This window comes from Marmota flaviventris, chromosome 6 (genome assembly GCF_047511675.1).
Source record: "Marmota flaviventris isolate mMarFla1 chromosome 6, mMarFla1.hap1, whole genome shotgun sequence".
NCBI classification, from domain to species: Eukaryota; Metazoa; Chordata; class Mammalia; order Rodentia; family Sciuridae; genus Marmota; species Marmota flaviventris.
The window spans coordinates 156,845,059-156,866,312 of NC_092503.1; the positions used below are offsets into that span (position 1 = coordinate 156,845,059).

Below are 21,254 nucleotides of genomic sequence, written 5' to 3' on the forward strand. Positions count from 1 at the left end.
TCTACAGAATCTAGACAGTGCCGGGCACATAGTAATTGCTCAGCCAATTTTTGTTGATGGTCGTGCACTGGGCTCTGCTTTCCTGTCAGACTCTGTGCCTTCAGGGTGCAGGAGTTGTGGCCTAATGATTGCTTTACAGCTGAGACCATCAAGCGGATAACTACCTGGTGGATTTCTCTGAGAACTCTAGAAGGTAATTCTGGGCATGGGAAGTTGAAACTCATTTCAGCTGATGAGGCTCAGTTAGTGAGAACAGTGTAGGTGGTGACAGCGGCAGCAAGCTGAACATGTGAGAACTGGAGCACCCCTGCTGTGGCCAGCGCGCATCAGGCAGCCACACGTGGCACCAGTGCTACCCGTTTTCCCGTGGGAATCCCAGAGCAGAGATGTGACCCTCTTGCCCCGTATCACACTGCTGCCTAAAGGTTCCTAATGATGTGCATCCCAAGCCCTTTTCCTCTCTGCTGACCTCCTGGTCTTCAGGCCGGCCTGGGTCAGCAGAAGTCTGGGGTGGGAGAGCTGCTGCACTGCGCTGCATGGAGAGCCTGCTGGGTGATGTCCTCTGACCACGGTTCATCCCTTGCTGATGAGTTTTACTCTTGTTCTCAGTGGATTTGGGGAGATTCTAACCTGTGGTGGAAAATCTCTGCCTCTGCAGCCGTGGGGCATGCAATGGCTGGGACTGCAGGTCCCTGGACTGATAGAAACAAGGAGCGGAGAGGCCCAGGGTGGAGGACTGTGCCCCTGGGAGCTGCCCACTCAGAAGACACACATCACTGTCCCCAGTGCAGGCTCTCTGGTTAGCCAGGCGCACCCCCTGCCCTGAGCCCGACTCCGATGATGCCTGTTTTCCTTCTGGTCTGATAGGGTCTGAGGTTTTACCACATGCTCCCCTGAGAGTGAAGGCTTAATGAGGAAGGGTGGAATGACGTGAGATTTGATCTGGGAAGGCTATAAGAAGTGACCTCAAATGCAGGTGAATGTGGAATGGACATCAGCAGGTCACTCTGCCTTAGGCTTTTTGATCAACCGAGTAGTTGGGACTGGATCGACCCTTCCTATCCTTTGGAAAGGAAACTGGGTTTGGGATGAACCAGCCTTCATTCTGCACCTCCCTGTGGCAACTTGGGGATTGTCGTTGTCCTATCCAATCCTCAGCTTCTCCAGATGCACCTACAGGGAAGTGAATCACTCACTGCAGGAATGTACATTCAGGAATCCCAGGTCTCAGGGCTAGGACCAGCCCTCTGTTACAGTCTTCCCTTAACAAAATCCAAATCTAAAGTCAGTGATTGTTAGCCTTGGCCTTTGGTATGTGTGCAGAAGACTCCAAACAGAGCCGAGCTGTAGGGTGGGTACCTGCAAGACAAGCCAGGGTTTTCCTAAGGATTTTCTTGAGAGCCACACTCAGTCTAGCAGGGCCAGAGCACCCTCTGTTACAACCATAGCAAAATCTCAGGAATGCTTCTGGTTCTGTGCGGCGTGGCCTCTACTCCCCAGGGAACTGGACACATTGGCTGTTATTGGATGTTGAGACCTTAGGCTTTAGAGAAAGTCAGAGAAAGGTTCACGAGGGGTTTGTGTAGCTAACATTAAGTCGGGATAACAGGCAAGAACCGCGCCCCTAAGTGCCGAAGACCGTTCTTGTTTCCTTGTAAACCAAGGCCACAGTGGCTTCCAAGTATGTTTGATAGAAAATCTGCCAACTTTCCCCTGTAGCTTGGCTATGACCCATTACCTCATTTTAAAATGAGATCAAAGCTTATGAAAGTTCAAAAGTGGCAAACAACACTGCATTGTTCTTGACAGATGTTCTCAGCCCAAATGGACCATTAATAACAATTATGACATAAGGTTATGGGAAAATAGCTATCGTAATGGATCAGTAATTTAGACAGGGGGTATTTTGAGAATCCACCCTCTTTTGAGAATTGCACTTGAGAATCCTTCAGAAGGGGGGTTAATTACAAGGAGTTAAACTGAACAGGACAGTTCTTGGCTCCCAAGCCAGCTAGGTTTCAGGGTCTGCTGTTTAGCCATCTTCCCCAAAGCTCTGTCTGAGGCCAAGGAGTTGGGTAAGAGGACTGTGGGACCTGACCTCAGAAAGTTTGAGATCCATGCAGTCAGAGCCACATGTGTGACTGACTCGTCAGGTCCCAGATCTGATGACTTGGTCGGTTACTGCAGCCCCAACCAGAATCCCCTTCCAGACCCTAAAACCACCCTCCGTTTTCATAACCTGGGCTGACTTGGCTCCTCACAGCAGCAAAGCCAGTTGTTACAGGCTCCAACCTGCTTGTGGTTAGTGGCGCTGTTAACGGTTGGTTGACTTTGGTCATCTTCATAGAGGCGATAATCTATGCAGAGATCCATTTATTACCTGAAGCATTTTAGACTGATTTTAATCATCCATCTTGATGTCAGTTAACCACGACGTCCATTCTGGGGAAGAGGATTTGAGGGTATAGCTAACACGCTCATTTTCACCTTCCATGGTAAATAGAGTTTCCAAAGTTCTAGATTTAAAATATATTCCTCAGGTATGAAACTCAGTGGGGTTTTTCCCATTGTTTATTCTTTCATGACAAAGAGAATGTTGAAATGATATTCAAAGTTTTATGATCATTGTAGTAATATTGTGTTTAATAGTACAACAAAGTTCTTAAAGAGTTTCCCACTTTTTCAGTACAATACCATTATTAGTAAATTACCCTTTATTAGTAATACCATGCTCCTGCACCCCCCTGCAGGAGCGCTGGTTCTTGGAGAGAGGTGTTTGATTGAAATCAGTGCCACATAATTTCCTTCCTTGGACTGCTCTTTGAAAAATGTATTAAGTCATGTTCACTTTTGAAAGTGAACATTCAAGTATGAAATTTCACTTTTGCGTCAGTTGTAAGATGAGTTAAAATGGATACGTGGCAGATCGTTTCCTGTTTCTTTTCAAGAACATGATAAATGGGAAGGTAAAGATTTAATTTTCTCCTATCAAAAAATATGGCAAATCTGGAAAATAAGGAAACGAGCCATTTTCATGTCAGAGCAGCCCCTGCCGTGGCCTTTACAGTAGCCTCTGACCAGTGCTGTTCTCTGGGTGTTTTGAACATCTTAACGCCAGCTTAGCTTTTATGGGAAATGAGACTGGAGGTAAAAGTTAATGAGTGTGGTGTGAAGAGCTGATTTCACGCTGCATTCTGTGGGAAAGTGGCATGTCACTCAATCTCTGGTCCTGCTCCTTTTGTCCCCCCAATTTATTGCCACTTTCTGGGAGTGTGGGGCGCCCGTGCCCCTCCCCTTCTGGGCTTCCAGGAGAACTGCTGTGCGGCCGTCATTGGAGAAATGACGGTGTCTCTTCCAAAGCAAGATTTATACCACCTCAGACATTTGAGATGGAAATGCACCGAAAATTATTTTCTAAGCTATACGTTGAGACCATTGCCGTGGCTAGATATCGAAGGGTATAAATCAATTAAGAATTATTGGGTTTGTATTCCCTTTGTGCATTGACTCAGTGGCACATCTAATAGGAAGTACTTAATATTTATAATCTAGTTCATGAAGCAGGGATTACCTATATCCTCTTTAACCCGCATGGAAAAGTACAAGTTTATCTTATATCAAAAAGCAAGAATTGACTAATCCAAAGAGATCATTTCAAGGACAAAAAAATCTAGATATCAAGGGCTCCCCTGGGACATTCTTAACACCAGCAAGAATAACGGCAGCAGTAGTTCATCATACATTGGATTGATTTAACAAATCCATGAGTTCATAGGGAACCCAGGAAATATAGAGAACCAACATGCAGCAAGTTTTACAGAGGAAAAGCAGCTGATGAATACAGGAACAGTGAAAGAAATAGAAAGTTCTGATCTTGAAGCTCCCATTATATTAATTCAGGAAAGAATCCTCAATATTTGCTTAACCACAGAGTTTTCTGCATGAACTAAAAGAATCCCCTTGCTGAGTTGTTAATGGCCGGGAGAAATGGGATTTTAGATGAAGCTGTCATTGAGTCCCCACCCTAGTCAAGGGATCCCACCTAGTGTCAACACCAGCATGGGGACCACCTGGCGCAGGCCACCCCTAGGTGAGTCAGTGCAGCCACGCCACCCAGCATGGCCGGTGTGCCACAGGCTTTCCACCTGAATCTAGGGGAGAACAGACAACTGCAGGATGCGGAGGCCTGTGAAGGGGTCTGGATTCTCTGAGAGGGTCATTATTTGGAAAAGAAAAGCAGGTTTGGGTGCAGGAAGGAGGTGTGCTGGATTATATGTCAACCATCTTTCCCACTGTGACACACACCCACGGAAATCAACGTAGAGGAGGAAAGGTTTACTTTGGCTCATGGCTTCAGAGGTCTCGGTCCATGGTCAGCCAGCGTCATTGCTGTGGGCCTGGGGTGAGCAGAACATCATGGCAGGAGGGCACCGGGGAGGAAAGCTCAGCTCATGGTGGCCGGGAAGGAGGGAGTGGCAGTTTATACCCTTCAAGGACACATCCAAAGTGGCCCACACCCTCCCACTAGGCCCGTCTCCTAGAATTTCTACCAGCTGGGAACAAGCCTGACACATGAGCCTTTTGGGGGGGACCTTCCATATCTGAACCTCAGCAGTGCCAGTGGTTGGAGTCGGGAGGTCCCTAACTGGCACTGTGTGCCAGGCACAGGGCTGAGCACTTTGTGTCCTATTTAATCCTCACAATATTCTTTTTTTTTTTTACAAACTAGAAAACTGAGGCCTGGTTTTGCAGAGAGCTGGCCAAGTCCCACTGCCCGCCAGGTGGCTGAGCCAGGCGTTGAACCCTTTCTTGGCTGCCAGAGCCTCGAGTGTATCGTGCCACCCCTTCTCTGGTCTGTGGGGGAGACATTGGATTCAGCAGGGCCTCAATGAGCTCCAAAAACTGTGCAGGCGTGGGGGTTGAGCCTCGCTGTGTGGGAGCAGGGGTCTGTTGCCAGGGTTTCTCTGCAGAGGAACAGTCTCTGCCTGTCACTTCAGGATCTGAACCAATTGTGAAGTTCCTTGCCTTCTCTCGGGTGATCGAGACGGGCGTGATTGGGACAGAGGACCCATCTTGTTGAGTCAACCTTTCAGAAATAGAGGGATTTCCCATCAGCTGTGACACTCACAGATGTACCCATAATCACACTTTTCTGGAAGCTTCTGGGGAGATCTGTGTTAACGTGGACAGGAGTCTTTATTTCAGGCAATTCAATAAGGTCTGAAAATATAATTTTACTTTTTCCACTTCCACTCGGCAAGCATTTCATGCTCATGGAATGGGTCTACAATGGATCACGTTTAAGGAAAATTGCCCGACGGCTGTGTGAGATTGAGGAGCCGCGCCTGTGCAGACGCGGCTGGTGGCAGCCTTTCTCAGCAGCGCGCACAGCGACGGAGGGGGCGGAGGTGGCGGAGGTGGGATGGGTGCTGCTGCTCCGGGCTACCTTTCCTCTGGGGAGACCCCGGCCCTGGTGGGCACGAAGTGGGGAGCCCTGTGTTCTCATTCTACTTTACATTGTGAGCCACTGAAACAAGAGTAAAGAGCTTATAAGAAAGCCGTTGGCAGGTGGCTGGAGTAGGCAGCCTTCCTTACGGAGTCCCTGACACCCCGTGCTGCTCTTACAGCCTGGATTGGTAGTTTTTCTACAGCTGGAGATGTTATTTTTTTTTCATCTATCAATTTCAAAATAATAAAATGCCCTATCAACTGTGAATGACAGACCGTGGGAGTTTTAAAAGGTATTTTAGTAGAGATTCAACATAAAATGTAAGGTGACCTAAATTCCCACTAGGGAACCAAGTGTCGTAACTGTGTCAGTGTACCCATAATCACACTTTTCTGGAAGTGTCACGGCCTTGCCTCAAAAGCTCTGAGAACCGAGTGGGCGAGAGAGTTCAGTGTGGCTGTGCCCTAGAGTACAGTGGGGGCACGGCGTGTCAGGACCCTCAGGGGGGCTCCTGTGTGCCCACAGATAGGCGCTATCCCCTCTGTTGCTGGGATGACCCTGTGGCCCCAGAGCTGATGTTGTCACCAATCCCCAGGTGGGGCTGATGACAACATCAATGTGGGCTTGGTAAATGGCGTTGGGGACAAACTCGGCCCGAGCCGTATCTGTGTACAGTGTCTGCAGTTGTTCAAGCTGTCACCGTGCTTCTGCTGGCTGCCTGGAGCCCTGACCGCGCTGGCCCCTGCTGGCCCCTGCTGGCCTGTCTCTTTGCTAGGAAGGCTCCTGAGTCTTGGGTGCTTCTGTTTGTGAATGGTGTCCCCTCCCCTCCTAGCGATGCTGTGGCTTTACCTCTCTCCCATTCATGTGTCTCTCCTTTCTCTTTGCTGCATGGAGACTCTCTGCTGCACAAGCGTAAGTACTTCTGGTGGCTCTGCGGCTTCTGGCTGGTCTAGTTGACATTCCTGGGTCTGTTTGCCTCTGTGCTGCCTGGCTAGCCTCCCAGGGGACTGGAGCGCCTCATCCATCTGCAGATCCTGAATGAAACACGCGACAGTTTACAGAGACGAGATTGGGCCTTACAAGATGGTCCAGCTGGTGACACGGGCCCTGCATTTAAGCCACCCCAGCTGTGAGCCCGAGAGCACTTGGGTGCTAATAGAGAGGCGCCAGCCTTCAAGGGGGCCCAGGCTGCTCACAGTGAAAAACAGACACCAGTACTAACCTTTCTACGTTTTTTTCTGATTCTTGTAATATCACTTGTTTTGAATTATAGAATTATAGAAAATTGGCATCATGATTTGTATCTTGTACTGGAAAATTTTCCTAATCTACTTCTCAATTGATAGCATTTTGGTTCTTTAGCCTACGGAAGGAAAAAGTAATTATGGATTCCTGAGCTTGGAATGAGAGTATTATTTATTACTCTTTGTGAACACTTGGCAAAAACAAAGAAGAAAACAATCTCACCTTATTTTCCTGGTGATATAAGCAATTTAACTCTCCTTATTAAAAAAAAAAAAAAAAAAAGCATGTCTAGCAATACTTATTAAAAGTGGGTTTGACAGGGAGAAAAATGTGAGTTCTTTACGAGGTTCCAACATGTGCACGTAACTCGTGGTTAAAGTGGACATATCTCTACTGAGCTACGTGCAGAAGAGTTTTAAGTCCATTATAGAAATCGAATCAAATGAGTAAGATTTCAGAGTAACGTGGAGTTGGTGCTACTTTCGGATTCTTGGGAAACAGCTGTGGGCAGGGTGGGGATTTATTGATTTCAAGACAGGAGAGAAGTCTGTGTATAGGCTTTCCTTCTAAAATTCCATTTTCAAATAAAGGTTTAACACATTTTTCCTCCTATTTCTAAAGGATATTAAATATTGAAAATTGCTTCTTACTCAAAACATGCATTTCAAAAGTTAGCTGTGTCTAGTTGTTGACAGGGTTGACCATGAGTGGATTTAGGAAGGAGCCACTTGGAATGTGCACCTCCTCTGTGTCAGCTGCTGACCTGCGTCTGTGGCCATGCCACTCTGCATCCGCCTGGTCTCGTCAGCTGACTTGGGAATAGGCATTGGCCAGGGTCCAAGGAAGGTCAGCCTGGGCACATTAGCCCTTCCATTCTGGAACAAAAAGAGAAGAGAGCGAACGGTTCTGGGAAGATGGCCAGGGCAGGTTTTCCAGGAGCGGTCAGCCCGCCCCACCGCTGTGGGGAGGAGGAGTGAGAGGGATGCCCATCAACGGGATTTCTGGAGGACCAGTGAACACTGGCCTCTGAGTACACACCTGGTGGAGAACCCAGGTTCATTCTCACTCTGCCTCCTGCTTTGAGTTCCCACGTCATGGGATTATCAATGAGAATGACCAGTAAGAACGACCAAGTCCAATTCTGTAGGAAGAAAAAATTCCCAAGGAAGGAAAGGAACATATAAGAGAAACAAGATTCAGTTTTTCCCTCTCTGTTATTGTAATTCAATCCTATGAGAAAAGGAGATTGAAGCCGACTGCATTCTTAATACCAATTACTGCACGTAGCCTGATTGCAAAAGTCATCAGCCTGACCCCGCCTGGCAAAACTTCAGGACTAAAAGATACAACATACAATGAAAGAACACTATGGGCAACACAATTAGACGTTATTTACATTTGTAAAGAGCTTATAAAATATGACAAAGCAATGGAATGAGCTAGAAGGCATTTTTCTGATATTCAAAATTTTTATTCTCTGGTTTGAGGTGTCCGAGAACAAAATCCTCGGGAAGAAATTAGATCCCCCTTTTGACTGATGTTGGCCACTCAAAATCCTGGATTTGTGTTTCTTAATATGTCTCTAAAATAGCTAACTGGCCCACTTACAGACGGGCATTAATGTGCAAAAGAGTTTCTATATGTGTATGCTTATGCATATATATATATATATATATATTCTCACATAAAGTTATTCTTACGTATTTGAAATGTTATAATTTTCATATATTTACATGTATTTGGTGTCCATTATAGACACTTTACTGAGAGGGAAATTTGAGCCAGATTATTTTTGCCCATAAATACTTTCTATAAAATCTTAACCAAGAGACACAGGAAAAAAAAAAAAAATTGGAAGATACCTTTAGTTCATGCACTTTTAAACTTCTTTCCCATTTTCCTTTTGACTCTATAAATGAAATTGCCTGGAAATCATATCGCAGACTCTTTCCTGATCCTCTTCCTACCCAGTGTGCACAGGGTGGGTGGAATTCTGAACTCTCCCAGCTCAACACAGCCAACACCTTGCTACTTGCAACTCCTGAGAATTCATTCAGGCTGCACTTCTGAATAGAGCAGTGGGCCACTCTTCTTGGCCAGCCGCAAGCCACGGGGGCACACTGCCTTCAGATGATCCCTTAGCAGCTGCACCATGGGGACCTTGCTCTTACTCAGCCTTGAGACTTCTTGCTTTGCAGATAGCTGTCCCTCAGGTTGTCTGCCTTTAACGCAGCCTCCCAAGAAGCAGTTCGGAAAGTTTCATTTTGTAATGTAGGAAAACCGTTCAGGATTTAAATATAATTGCTCATGTTTTTCTCTCAACAATAAATAATAGCAAAAGAATGTTGTTATTAAAGCTGTCATAATTGCTAAAACCACAAAGTTATTTGCTTTTAAAAGTCATCATGAACCAATTTATTCTTTGAACAAGAAATGTTTCTCAATCATGTGAAGTTTTTGAGGAAGCCTTGAATGAAAACCTGTTCAATCAGAGTACTCCGACTGTTCAGTTATCTCGTAATTTATACAAACACTAGTTTGGCATCTCTCCCCTCTGTCTGCCTGTGCGCCTGCAGCCAGCAGTGTGGTGGCCGACCCTCCCTGGATGTCCCTGGCCCTCCTCCTTGGACGACGTCTTTGCACCTCTCTGACTTGGACTTGGCACTTGAGGTCATTTTGTCATTTGCCGATGACAAAGTTTCCTTCCAGCTTTGACGTTGCGTGATCCTCTTGAAGGACAGATAATGTCTCTCTCTGGGGGTAGAAGCTAATGCTGGGCAGGTTCTCCTGAGTTTTAGCCTTGGTTGGGTTTGGGTTTCCTCGTTTAAAGGACCAGCAGAACCCAGGACATCCTGCTGCAATGCACCAGCGGTGGGCTTTTCATTTTTGGTGACTTTTCCTAACTGGTCTTTGCCTGTGATGTGAAGATCCAGATTTTGGTAGCAAACGGTGAAACAGAAAGAGTTAAACTGCTTAAATCATCCAAGTGGCCCCCAGTTCAGGGTGTTGCATGGTGCCGCCGTCACAGTGAACAGGTGCTGCCTCTGTGGAGAGCACTGCTGTCAGCCTTCCCGACTGGCCCTCGTGGTCTTGGAGCCCACCCGCTCTGTCCACCTCAGCATCCTCATGTACTTGGGGTCCAGCTCTCAGCGAGATCCCCTGCTGCTTGCTGTTTTTTCTGACTGTCAGTTCAGATGGTCAGGACTGGGGGAACAGGACAGAGTTAGGCGCATTGCTTGAGAGAAGTGCAGACGTTTAGAAGTTAGCCCTTCAGCCTTGAGCCAGGCCACCAGTGCACTGAGCCCCCCTGCAAAGCAGTGGAGCCCATTGTGGTGGTCTGGACTATGTTGGAGAGGGAAGGCAGCGTCCTGTGCTAAGTGCCTTCTGTGTCTTGTTGCTAGATGACGCCTAAATCCAAGAGGAAGAGCATCCACAGCCGAATGCTGCGGCCTGTGTCCAGGGCCTTTGGTGAGTACCGAGTGACTTGTGACCAGGAAACAGCCCTCTGGGGGACGTTTCTTAGGTATCCTCTGGGTGGGTGACAACTGAGACTTAGGTGGTTTGCAACTGGGTGTTTGCTGCTCCCTGATAGACTCACAGTGGCTTTCAGGAATTTCCTAGCCTCTGTCTGCATTGTACTCTGACCTCAGGCCTTGTTTTATTTTAGAAATGGAGTTTGACCTTGATAAAGCCCTGGAAGAGGTGCCCATTCACATCGAAGACCCGCCATTCCCGTCCGCCAGGCAGGAGAAGCGGAGCTCAGGGTTTATCTCCGAGCTGCCATCTGAGGAGGGCAAGAAGCTGGAGCACTTCACCAAGCTGCGGCCCCGGAGGAACAAGAAGCAGCCGCCCACGCAGGCCGCGGTAGGTGCCTGTCCCCTGGCCCTGTCCTTCCTGGGAAGACACTCGGGTGCATTGCACAGCCCCGGGACTGTGCAGGCCCCCAGGGCCTCTCTGCACCTGGGGTGTGTGCAGAGCTCTGGAGCAGGGCTCTGGGAAGTCCTCAGTATCAGATACACAGGCAGGCTGCGTCTGGGCTCTGAGGACATCTGGGTGAAGAGAGGCCACCTGGGCGTGCGCTCGTGAAGTGTTCGCAGCTGATCTTGGCGGGAACCCCTGCCCTCCCCCCTGCTCTGGGTCCTGAGCCTGATGACCCCCCAGTGCCATGTGGTGATGAGGGCCCAAGGGGAGCATTGGCCGGCTCAGCAGCCGCTCCTCCTGTGGCAGGAGGACAAGCCGGTGCAGCTCATCCCCCCTCGGTGTGGCTCACTCAACCCCACCACCCCCCTCCTATGCGGCTCACCCCCTCTCCATGCGGCTCACCCCCCTCCGTGTGGCTCACCCCACCCCCTCCATGCAGCTCACCCCCCTCTGTGTGGCTCACCCCACCTCCCGTGTCCCCCCCACTCACCCCCACCCAGTGCGGCTCACCCCACCCCTCTTGGTCCATGCCTCCCCCTCCTGTGTGGCCACACTGCTTTACAAAGGTCTCAGACCTTCTTTCCTGTCACCTGTGCTGCTCTAAAACCTTCCTTCTCACTCCTCACACCGAGGTCCCTCCTGCCCCGTCCTGAGCCCATGGCTCTTCCACCACCTGTCACCTCGCGTCCCAGCACCGCCTGGACACAGAAGCTCCGTCCTTCAGGGAGGTGAAGTCCCACTGGCCCCTCCACCTGTGCTGTCACAGTGCCATCAGCCCTGTCTGGTCCCTGTGGCTCACTTCCACGTGTCCAGGAATCTGCTTGCCTCCTGAGCTCGGGGGCTGCCGAGCGCCCTGGACTGGACTGTTTAGAACCCAGGCCTCTTTTGCCGCCCATCCTCCCTCTCGTGGCCTCTCCCCACAGGTGGCACCTGCAGACAAGCTAGAGGCCGGGTGTGACCCTGGTCTCCCCTGTCCCGCCGGCACTCGGGGACGGTCCTTCATTGTGTGAGCTCCCCAACGTCCCGGGGTTTATTTCTGCTGACCTCATCCACATGGCCAGGGTCCTCAGCAGTCACTCAGGCCACCTTGGCCTCATGGCTCTGCCTGCCCTTGGTCCTGGAGTCCCGTCCAGCTGGAGGGTGACGTACAGCGCGAGGCCACACAGAGGTTTCTGGACCAGGTCTGGAAGGAGGGCCCCACTTTCCTCTGAGCACTGCCATCCAGAATGTGGCCGGGGGCCTGCTAAGCAGTTCTAACCCCGGGTAGCTGGGACCCCGTGTGGCCAACTCCAGGGGCCCTTCCTGCTTTGGCCAGCCCTGAGTGTGGGTACAGGTCCTCCTGGGGGAGGGCCCTCACTGTGGGTTCAGGTCCTCCCTGGGGGAGGGCCCCGGCCGTGGGTGCAGGTCCTCCCTGGGGGAGGGCCCCGGCCGTGGGTGCAGGTCCTCCCTGGGGGAGGGCCCTCACTGTGGGTGCAGGTCCTCCCTGGGGGAGGGCCCTCACTGTGGGTGCAGGTCCTCCCTGGGGGAGGGCCCCGGCCGTGGGTGCAGGTCCTCCCTGGGGGAGGGCCCTCACTGTGGGTTCAGGTCCTCCCTGGGGGAGGGCCCCGGCCATGGGTGCAGGTCCTCTCTCGGGGGGATCCTGATCCAGGATGCGATCCGGGCTCTGCCTGTGGTGGGAATTGCCTCCCTGTGGAAGGAACAGGCTGCTTCTCATCATTCAAGGAACCAGGCACCAGCATCCTCTGAATAGCCGGCACCTGCTGCCCAGCGGCCACATGCTCTGGGCACAGTGCTGCGCCCCAGCCCAGGGAAGGCGCGCTCCAGCCCTGGTTGAAGCCCATAAGCCCTGGCAGTACCTGCCCCTGAGTGTTCAGAGCTACAGTGTGAGGAGACCCCGAGGATTTCAGAGTTCTCTCTCCAGCCCCTGCTTCAGCGCTTAAAACCCCCTCGACGACCCTCAGCTGGCCATTCCTCTTGCAGTGACCTTCTGAAGCTGCTGTTTTCTGAAAGCTCTAATTGTTGGCAGAATATTTTTGTGTTGTTGGAAATCTTTCCCTGTAGTTTTAACTTTGCCGTTTCATGTCAGTCTCCTGTAGTAGTACATGTTACTTCAGACTCATACTTGGCAGACTTAGAAATATTTGTGGGTCCCTACTTGAGGTCTTTCCTTCTTCAGTCTAAAATTTCCTCATCTCTTTTCATGCTCCTCATTGATTCTTTCTGGGATCTGTTTGCAGGTTTTCTGCTCTGTTGTAATAGACTGCACCGTGGCACCCAGTACAAAACAAGGTGCTTTGTAGGACTGGCCATCCTCCTGAGCCTCCTCCTCCAAAGACTATGCTTCTATTCATTCAACCACAGGCTGCATCCACCTTTTCTGAACTAACTCAGAAGCCCTAGAGGCTTCTGGTGGCATTTCTTTGAAATGAAATGAGCTGTGTCCACCCCCAGTTGCAAGAGGATCTAGTAAGATGGATGTTCAGTTGATCACATGTATACTGCAGGTGACTAAGTCAGCGAGAGATGGTAGACGAGGATGGATGCACGGCCTTCATTTTATTTCCTTAGGTTCCTCATTCTTGAATTGCTTCCTCAGCTCATCGATTTCCATGTGGGTCATGACGTTTTCCTGTTTTAATGGACTGCTGGGCTTTGTTTGCCAATATCTACATAGGATTTTTGCATCTGTGTGAAAATGAGAGAATCCTATGAGTTTTCTTTTCTTGTCTGGGCTGTTTCAGAGTTATGCTGTGTTCATGAAATCACTCAGGAAGCTCAGTCTCCTTTCCTGGCCTCTGGTATGGCCTGTGTGTAACGGAGATCGTTCCCCTACTGGGGAGGCATCTGGGCGGAAGTCCGTCCCTGTGCAGCGAGCCTATGGTGTCTGTGTGGAGAGAGTTCACTGGGATTTGATTTGTTACAGATCCACTCAGGTTGCCGAATTCTTCTTCAGATCATTCTGATGTACTACAATATCGTCCATTTGGCCTAATTGCTCATTCAGTTGTTTATAAAATTCTTTGAAGAGTTTTAATCTCTTTTGTATCAATTGCTGTGTTTTTCATTTCTAGTAAATCTTAAACAATTTTGTGTTTTTTTTATTAGTTTTTTCAAAGAATCAACTTTTAGTTTATCCTCTCGTTCATTGATTTTTGTCTTCCATCATCTTCATTTGATTTCCTTGGGGCTTTTGTTTCTTGATTTGCTTCCTCTGCTCAATGATTTCCATATTTCTCGCCACCTAATGTATGCATAGACGATTCTGTGATTGTTGCTAATTAGCGTGCTCTGGGCATATCTGTTTGCAGAGTTATTAATGCCCCTAATTGTCTGGACTCCCCTCCTGCCCGCGTCTCTGCACCCGGCCTGTGAAGACGTAGTTTTGGCACCTCCTTGTCAAGATCCAGGGGCAGTGCCTCCAGGTTCCCCTGGTGAATCCTCCTTAATGGTCCTGGCAGAGGGGAGCAGAGGGGTCTGCATGGCTGGTCCTCATAATGGCCAGCTGATCTTCCAGCACTCACAATCACTCTTTTACAATGGGAAGCCACCTTCTTGACTTCTTAAACACCAACAGCAGCAATTCCAGTTTTAGTGGCAAACGCCTCCTCAGCCCCGGAGCTGGGGCTGCCCCAGAGACTCTGCTCTCTCTTCCCACGTCTGATGCTTATTCTCCCTGACAGTAAAGACCGGAGTCAAATATTTTCCTTTTGCTAGAAAATGAGCTAAAGCAGGCACACAGGGCCTTGAACTCCTCTTCAGACTCCAGCCCTTCCAGGCTCCAGGTTCCCTGCTGCCCGTCTCCTGGCCGGGCGGAGGCTCCTCCGGCTTCCTCTGGAGCTGCTGACCTCGCCAGCCACCCCGCACTCCCACCCGCTGCTCCCGTCCTTCGTCCCTGCGCTGGCAGAGTTGTCTGGGGTGAGGTGCGGCCCAGCCTCCCGCCTGGCCCGGCCCGGCCTGCAGGGAAGCAGGTGGCTGCTCAGCTCTGCGCCTCCATCCCTGCGCCCCTTCATGTTCTCCACGTCCCCAGGGAGCCCTGGTGCCAGCTGTGACTGTTGCAAAGCAAGAAAAGAGGAAAGGGCTGAGGGGAGGAATTATGTATGCAAGAAAAACCTAGGGCTTTTATGGAGAGTCACTGAGGGGCGGCTGGAAGGAATCCCCGTGTCAGCCACAGGCCTGGGGCAAATCGGCCATCAGCCAGGCAGCCTGGTGCTCCCTCCCTGTCCCATCTGTGACTCACCACAAATAGGATGAAGCTCTTTCCTTTTGGGCCCCAAGGCCAGTCGGGAGGGTAAAGTGATGGCTTGCAAAACCCACGTGCTCCTCGAGCTCCTCGAGCTCCTCATCCTGCAGGGGCCGCCGCTGCTGTACTGCTGCTTTCTCGAAGGAAAAGTGATAATAGGAGCAAGTTCGGTGCTATTTTATCTTTTGTGACCAAAATGAAAGTTACTCTGAGTTTTGTTCTCTCTGTCACCGAGTTAAAAAGCTCTACTCACTTCGCTGCATGACGTCACCACCAAGCTTCCAGGCGTATCCTGGGGTCCTGCTTCTTCCTGTCTGTGCTGTGGACCTGGCTCCCAGGCCAGGAGATTGTGTCTGGTCCCTCTTGGCCCTCACCTGGTACCTTGCGGCCGGCGGTGCCCGTGTGCTGACTGGTGTTGGGTGTGAACCGCATCACGTGTTTATTTTGCAGGTCTGTGCTGCCAACATAGTCTCCCAAGATGGAGAACAGAACGGTCTTATGGGGAGAGTGGATGAAGGTGTAGATGAATTTTTCACCAAGAAAGTGACCAAAATGGATTCCAAGTGAGTTCGGAGTCATTTCACTAACCATATTACTTAATTCACACTTAGATTACTAACAATTACAATCAAACTTAGGATATCAAGTCTCTTTTTATGTATGGATCCACTATTCTGTGAGGCTTCGAGAATACAGTCTCCTAGCCAGCAGCAGATTCTCCAACCTGCGCCGTGAGCCGAACACTCTGGAGGTGAGGCCCCGCAGCTGTTTCCCTGAGACCCTAAGCCACCTGGAGGCCGCCCAGCCCCATCAGAGTTGGCCTCTAAACAGTCTCTCTGCCTTTCCTGTTAATAAGATGGGGTTTCCTTAGCATAAATCGAAACACTAGAGACTTTAAGCGCAATTTGCAACAAATTAGTTAATCTACGACTGAAATGCAGATCCATTCCAAAATATGCTCTTAATGTTGATTTTTGTGTGTAGAGTATTCTTCACCTGGAGGGATCGAATTTGGGGAAGAGTTTGAACCATACTGATAAGCTGGGGGCAGGCTGGGGACGGGGAAGGAACTAGTCCATTCTGTAGAATCTTGCCTCTGTGGGATGGTCAGGTGGAAATAAGTTAGATTTTTTCTCCCTAGAAGTCTCTCTTACTGAGTGTCCTAAGCGGTAGGACCCAATTATCTGTCGTTTCTGAGACAGACCTTGAAGCTTCGCAAACTACACGTGGTAAATTCTGTCCCATCTCTAAGAGCCAAGTTCAGTGCTATTATCCTTGGGCCCTTTCCCATGACTGCTCTTTCCCCCAGCTAGAGACTGTCTCTCTGCTGACTTAATACAGCTTTTTAATCCTTCGTACACATCTGTTAGAGTGCACTTGATTCCTTGAGAGTTTGTTTAGGTTATAATTCTTCCACAGCACAGGGAATCGATGAACACATTTTCCACATAAAAGATTCAAGGAATTCTAGCATTGGCTGAGCAAATGGAAAGTCCGTTGTAGGTTGCTTTCAAGTCTGTTTTTCCAAGCAGGGTTCTGTTCTTCAGGAGCAGCCCTGGTCTTGGTTTTCACCCTAAGGCAGTAGTCTGCCTGCAGTCACTGCCCGCGAGTTCCGCGAGACCCCCCGACTGTCTCCGTCACACCTACAGACGCCGTGTGGGCCCCTCTTTTTTAAACTTCAGATCCACATTTAGTTAGAGAGGAGGCTCCTGAGCACTGGTGTGGCCCTCTTGGTGTCACTCCTGCCTAGTGTCACTTCTTCCCTGGGTAACGCTTCTTTCTTCTTAACTTCTTTGGAATGAAAGGTGGGGAAATTGAGAAGGCACAAAACCGTCTCCTGCAGACACTGCTCAGGGGAAGTCTGGTCTTGTCCCGGTGCACAAATAGAACTAGATGCCTCAGTCTCCATCAAATAATGGTGGAACCTAGTAAAACTGGTGATCATTTTCATTTCATTTTGTTATAAAAAAAAATAGGTTGTTTGGTATTAAAGGGCAGCGCCTAGGTACAAGTCACGGATAGTATGGACAGAGTTTGAGAATCAGAGTGAAGCATGCTCCTACATACCCGGCTTTAAAGGCTGCTTGTTTCTTTCCCCCTCATATTCCCATGTCTGCTCCTGTGGCCGTTTGTCTTGCTCCACCGTCCTTCATGATAACTGTTTCCAGGTTGGGGTAGTAAGCAACTGCTCACTTGTGGCCCCGGTGGTGACGGTGCAGTCTCATGCATCGTCACACTGGGCCAGTGTTCTCGCCCCACACGCTCTCTGCCCCCCCGTCAGCATGGCCAGGCAGGCAGTATTCAGTGTCCGCCTCCCTCTAGCCGGGTAACATCCATACCTGGGTCAGGGAGTGCATGAGGACTGGTTTCTTTCCTTCCACGACTTTTTCATGTTTTCTGGGGCTGATGAGTATCCCTCTTCCATGTGCTTAGTGTTCTGTGTTCTTGTCCCTGACTTGCCCTCTGTCCCCAGTGAAGGCACCAACCCCATCTGGACTGACTCAGGTGTGCCCAGTCTCCTCCTGGAGCACCTCTCGCCCGCACCTGCCTGGCCCCAGGCAGCCTCTGGCCAGCTCCCCTGCTGTGTCCCTGGGACTGCTCACCGTCACCCTGTGCCAGGGTCCCCTTCCCTCGTCCCGTGTCTTCCTCCGCCTGTCTGCTGCAGGCTTAGTTCATTCCCTTGTTTTGGTGGAGTGCATCCTCCAGGGGCTTTCTAAGAAAGGGAGCACGGGAAATGCTCCGTAACCACCTACCTCCCGTTTTGAGTTAACGGTTTAGAATTATGGGTTGGGATTCATTTTACCTTAGAGATGGAGAACTGCTCCATTGCCTTCTGTCTTGGGGTGCTGCTGATAAGAATCCAGTGTCAGTTTGAGCCCTGATCCTCTCCTTGGTTCTGTTTTCCCTGCTCCAGAAGCACTTGGGATCTCGTCTGCATTCTCAGGGGGTGAAATTGTTCGAGGATGTGCTCTGGAGTGGTCTGTTGGGCAGATTCCTGGGCACTCGTGCACTGTTTCTATCTGGAAATCCATGTCTGTTGGTTCTGAACTTGTTCTGGAGTTGCTTTTGGGTGGTTTCCTCTCTTCCTTTTTCTCCGTATGCTGTCTCTTAGACTTCCGTCATTGCCTGGGTATTTCCTCTGTTAAACCCTGGACACTGCGTGTTCTGTCCGGGTGCATTTTCTTTGTCCCCCTGCATGCTCTCAGACACCCCTCAGCTGCGTCTTCCACCCTTACCTTCTCACCTCTGCTGCCTTCTTGTTGCTTTCTGTTTTGAGGGCATCCTTGTATCTTGGTGGAAGAGTGGGGCAGAAACGTGGTTGCTGGCAGCCTGTGAGCGGGCTGTTTGATGGCAGGCCGTGGTGGCAGGAGGGAGCTGAGCGGCCTGTGGTGGGCTCTGATCTCGGGCCCGTGCTCTCTGCAGCCGCTCTCGGGTGCCTGCACTCCAGCAAGCTGGATGGGGGCGGCACGTTGCTCCGGGGCTGGGAGAGGAGCTGAGGGCTGGGATGGCTGTGGGCAGGCTGCCCTCTGTGCTCCCTCTTCCTCTCCTCTTCTGGAGACCCTGGCTGCTCCTTCCGGAGCCAGCAGATCCACGCTCTTCAGGGCCTTCACTTCAGGGTCGGCCTTCCCAGACCCGTGAGGTCGGTCTGCGCTCATGACTATTCGGGCCCTGGGCTTGGTTGCTGCCTTTCCCCTGGTGCGGGCTGTGCCTTTTGCATACTTCCCACCCTTTGCTGTGTGTTAGTGGAGACTCAGGGACGCTCAGTGGGTATTCCACCCTCCAGCTCCGAACGGAAGGCACTTGTCCAAGCGACGCCTCCTGAGAGCTCACTTCCTCTCTCCTCTGCAGTTCCCAGCCTTCCTTTCTGAAAACCTCTCCCAAAGCTCCCTCTCTGCCTTTTAATCTTGATGCTTCTTTCTGTGGATTTTGCATTTAAGCAAAGATTCCAGTCTTGGCTTGGCTTGAGCATGGGGATGGGCGTCCACGTGCTGTCTGACGGGGCGTTGTTGGGTCCCAGGACACTCGGACCCTCTCCAGGGCCCCTCAGGTAGGGCTAGGCAGCCATCCACTGTCTTGAGTCACGTCACTCTGTTGGACAGTCACTCAGGTAGGGAGGCCCTTGACGGGCACCTGGAAATGTGAAGCCTGCCTGCTGCTCCCAGGCCTGCCACATGCCTTCTCTTTCCCAAGTCCAAGGAGGCAACTCGGAAGTGCTTAGAATGATGGCTGTCTGCGGACTGAGCCCTGTGGAGCTTACCCCCAGTCCAGCCAACAGCTTTTGTCTTGGTTTGAAATGCAGGAGATCATCCGCGAGAGGCTCCGAGTCCCACGAGTTCGGGGAAGGAGGGGATGAGAAGAAGAAGCGAGATTCCCGGAGAAGCGGCTTTCTCAATCTGATCAAATCCCGGTCCAAGTCCGAGCGGCCACCCACAATTCTGATGACAGAAGAGCCATCCTCACCGAAAGGGGCAGTCAGAAGCCCAGCCCTGGACACGCCCAGGAAGGAGACCAAGGCGGCCGAGCCCAGTGGCAATGCCGAGCGCCCGGAGGAAGTCAGGACGCCCGACTCCCTCGAGGAGAGCCCCGGGGAGGAGGGGCGGCCGGAGGGGCGGCTGGAGCGCAGCGACAGCAGGAGCAGCCCCCAGGGAGGGCGGCGGTACGGCGTGCAGGTGATGGGCAGCGGCCTGCTGGCTGAGATGAAGGCCAAGCAGGAGAAGAGGGCCGCGTGCGCACAGAAGGTGAGGCAGCCCGCGCGCCAGGCTTGTCCTTCTGCGGACGGCTGTCCCCACTCAGCTTCTGTGGGTGAGGGAGGCTCAGGAAAATAGTCTGTCAGTTAAATAAACATCAGAATTGAAAGATGTGTTCCCGCAGAGCCTCAGCCATACGGGAGGGCAGCGTTGCCCTGGGCCCCAGGAGCCACAGCGGCTTTTGGAGCAGGGTGTGGGGTTTAGGCAGGAGCCCGTCCCCCGCACGCAGGCTTGTCCTGTGCTCACGTGTGTAGCAGCATGGCAGGGCTGCTGCAGGGAAACCCTTGCGTCCCACAAGAGACAGCTGCACACGGAGGCCTGAGGGCAGAGGGAGGAGGCTAACGAGAGTCCTGAAACCAGATGGGGTCAGTGAGGGCAGCATCCGCAGTGGTCTCCCTTTCCAAACTCAGAGACTTGGCCTGCTCCAGATTCAAATGGCAAAGGAAAAAGTCAGGGAATCTTGTTAAGCTAACGGAATGTTTGCCCAGCCGTGGACAGGTGATGCCCACTGCCATGGGCGGCTAGTGTCCACTGCCGGGAAGGAGAACTTCATGGTCAGAAACTGCTGAGTCCGGCTGAGAGCATCACCTGTTCCTTCCGCCTCCTTGTAAATGTCGGGGAGTGTTTTCTTTCCTTTTACCTCTGTTTCTTCTGCTGGCACTTAAAGGAGTTCATCTTTGTTGCGATCGTTGAGAAACTGTCCATATTCAACCCCAGGTTAGTTTCTGGACATTGTCTTGAGCTCTTTTATTTTTACAAAACTGAGCTCACCAAAGAAAGGAAAATTAATATCAAAGTATTAGAAGAAAACAGCTCCCACCATCGAAGCCTCAATTTGCAGAAACAGAGTGGGAAAGTGCCGACCAGGTACGGGGCCCTTTTGAATTACTCCTAGACAACTGTTTTCCACTAAACCCTGCGTCTCCCGGGGTTTGCAGCCCCTCACCCCCAGCACCTGATCTGTAGTCCCTACTTCAGGTCCCTCCAGCTCGCTCATCAGCTTTGGGGTGGGAAGACTGCACAGCTGCACTCTGCTAATTCACAAGTGAGGCTTGGTGTGGCTGTCACGGCTCAGAATTCCAGAGAAATGCCCCAGCCACATCGTTAGGGAGCCAGGTGCCCAGGCGTTTAAATTTTAATCCATTTTTTTATCAATTTCTTTGTAACCACAAATAGACTGTTTTCACCATGAGCTGTTTATCATTTCCAGGGATGAACAGCTACATCCTGGTACAAAGATGAGAAATTCCAGAGTTTTTTTTTTTTTTTTTTTTTTCCCCACATGCTTTGGATTGATACTTAAATTGACTCAAAGTGACAACATCCTTAAGGTCAAGTGTTGATTGTGTCCAATTGAGCCTTATACCAGTGTTCCCTGAGCGCCATCTGGTGTCAATTTAAACAACCACCATCATTGAAATCCTTAATATTTAGGGGGTATTCCATCAGAATAATAAAATTTTTCAAAAGTTATCTTAGAATATTTTTCCCCAAAATTCCACTCTGATTTTTCTGAAGGTGGTGGACGCCTCTGTGGTCAGTGTGCCTTTGGTGAGGCAGAGTCCTCAGCCTCCTCTGCACACTGTTGACATTTAACACGTGTTTAAGAAAGAGCTGTGATGATTGGCAGGACCCCATTTGATCCTTATCT

The 21,254-nt window shown here is 50.7% G+C and overlaps 1 protein-coding gene across 2 annotated transcripts in view; it reads left to right on the forward strand.

The window, feature by feature from the left end:
- Nucleotides 1–21,254, forward strand: part of Carmil1 (capping protein regulator and myosin 1 linker 1) — a 236,655-nt gene that overhangs the window by 201,086 nt on the left and 14,315 nt on the right. For both annotated transcript variants that reach the window (XM_027948328.3, XM_071613725.1), the window contains 4 exons: nt 10,096–10,162; nt 10,362–10,558; nt 15,306–15,418; nt 19,156–19,594. In XM_027948328.3, the coding sequence (XP_027804129.2) occupies nt 10,096–10,162; nt 10,362–10,558; nt 15,306–15,418; nt 19,156–19,594 (816 nt within the window). The remainder of the gene's footprint in view (nt 1–10,095; nt 10,163–10,361; nt 10,559–15,305; nt 15,419–19,155; nt 19,595–21,254) is intronic.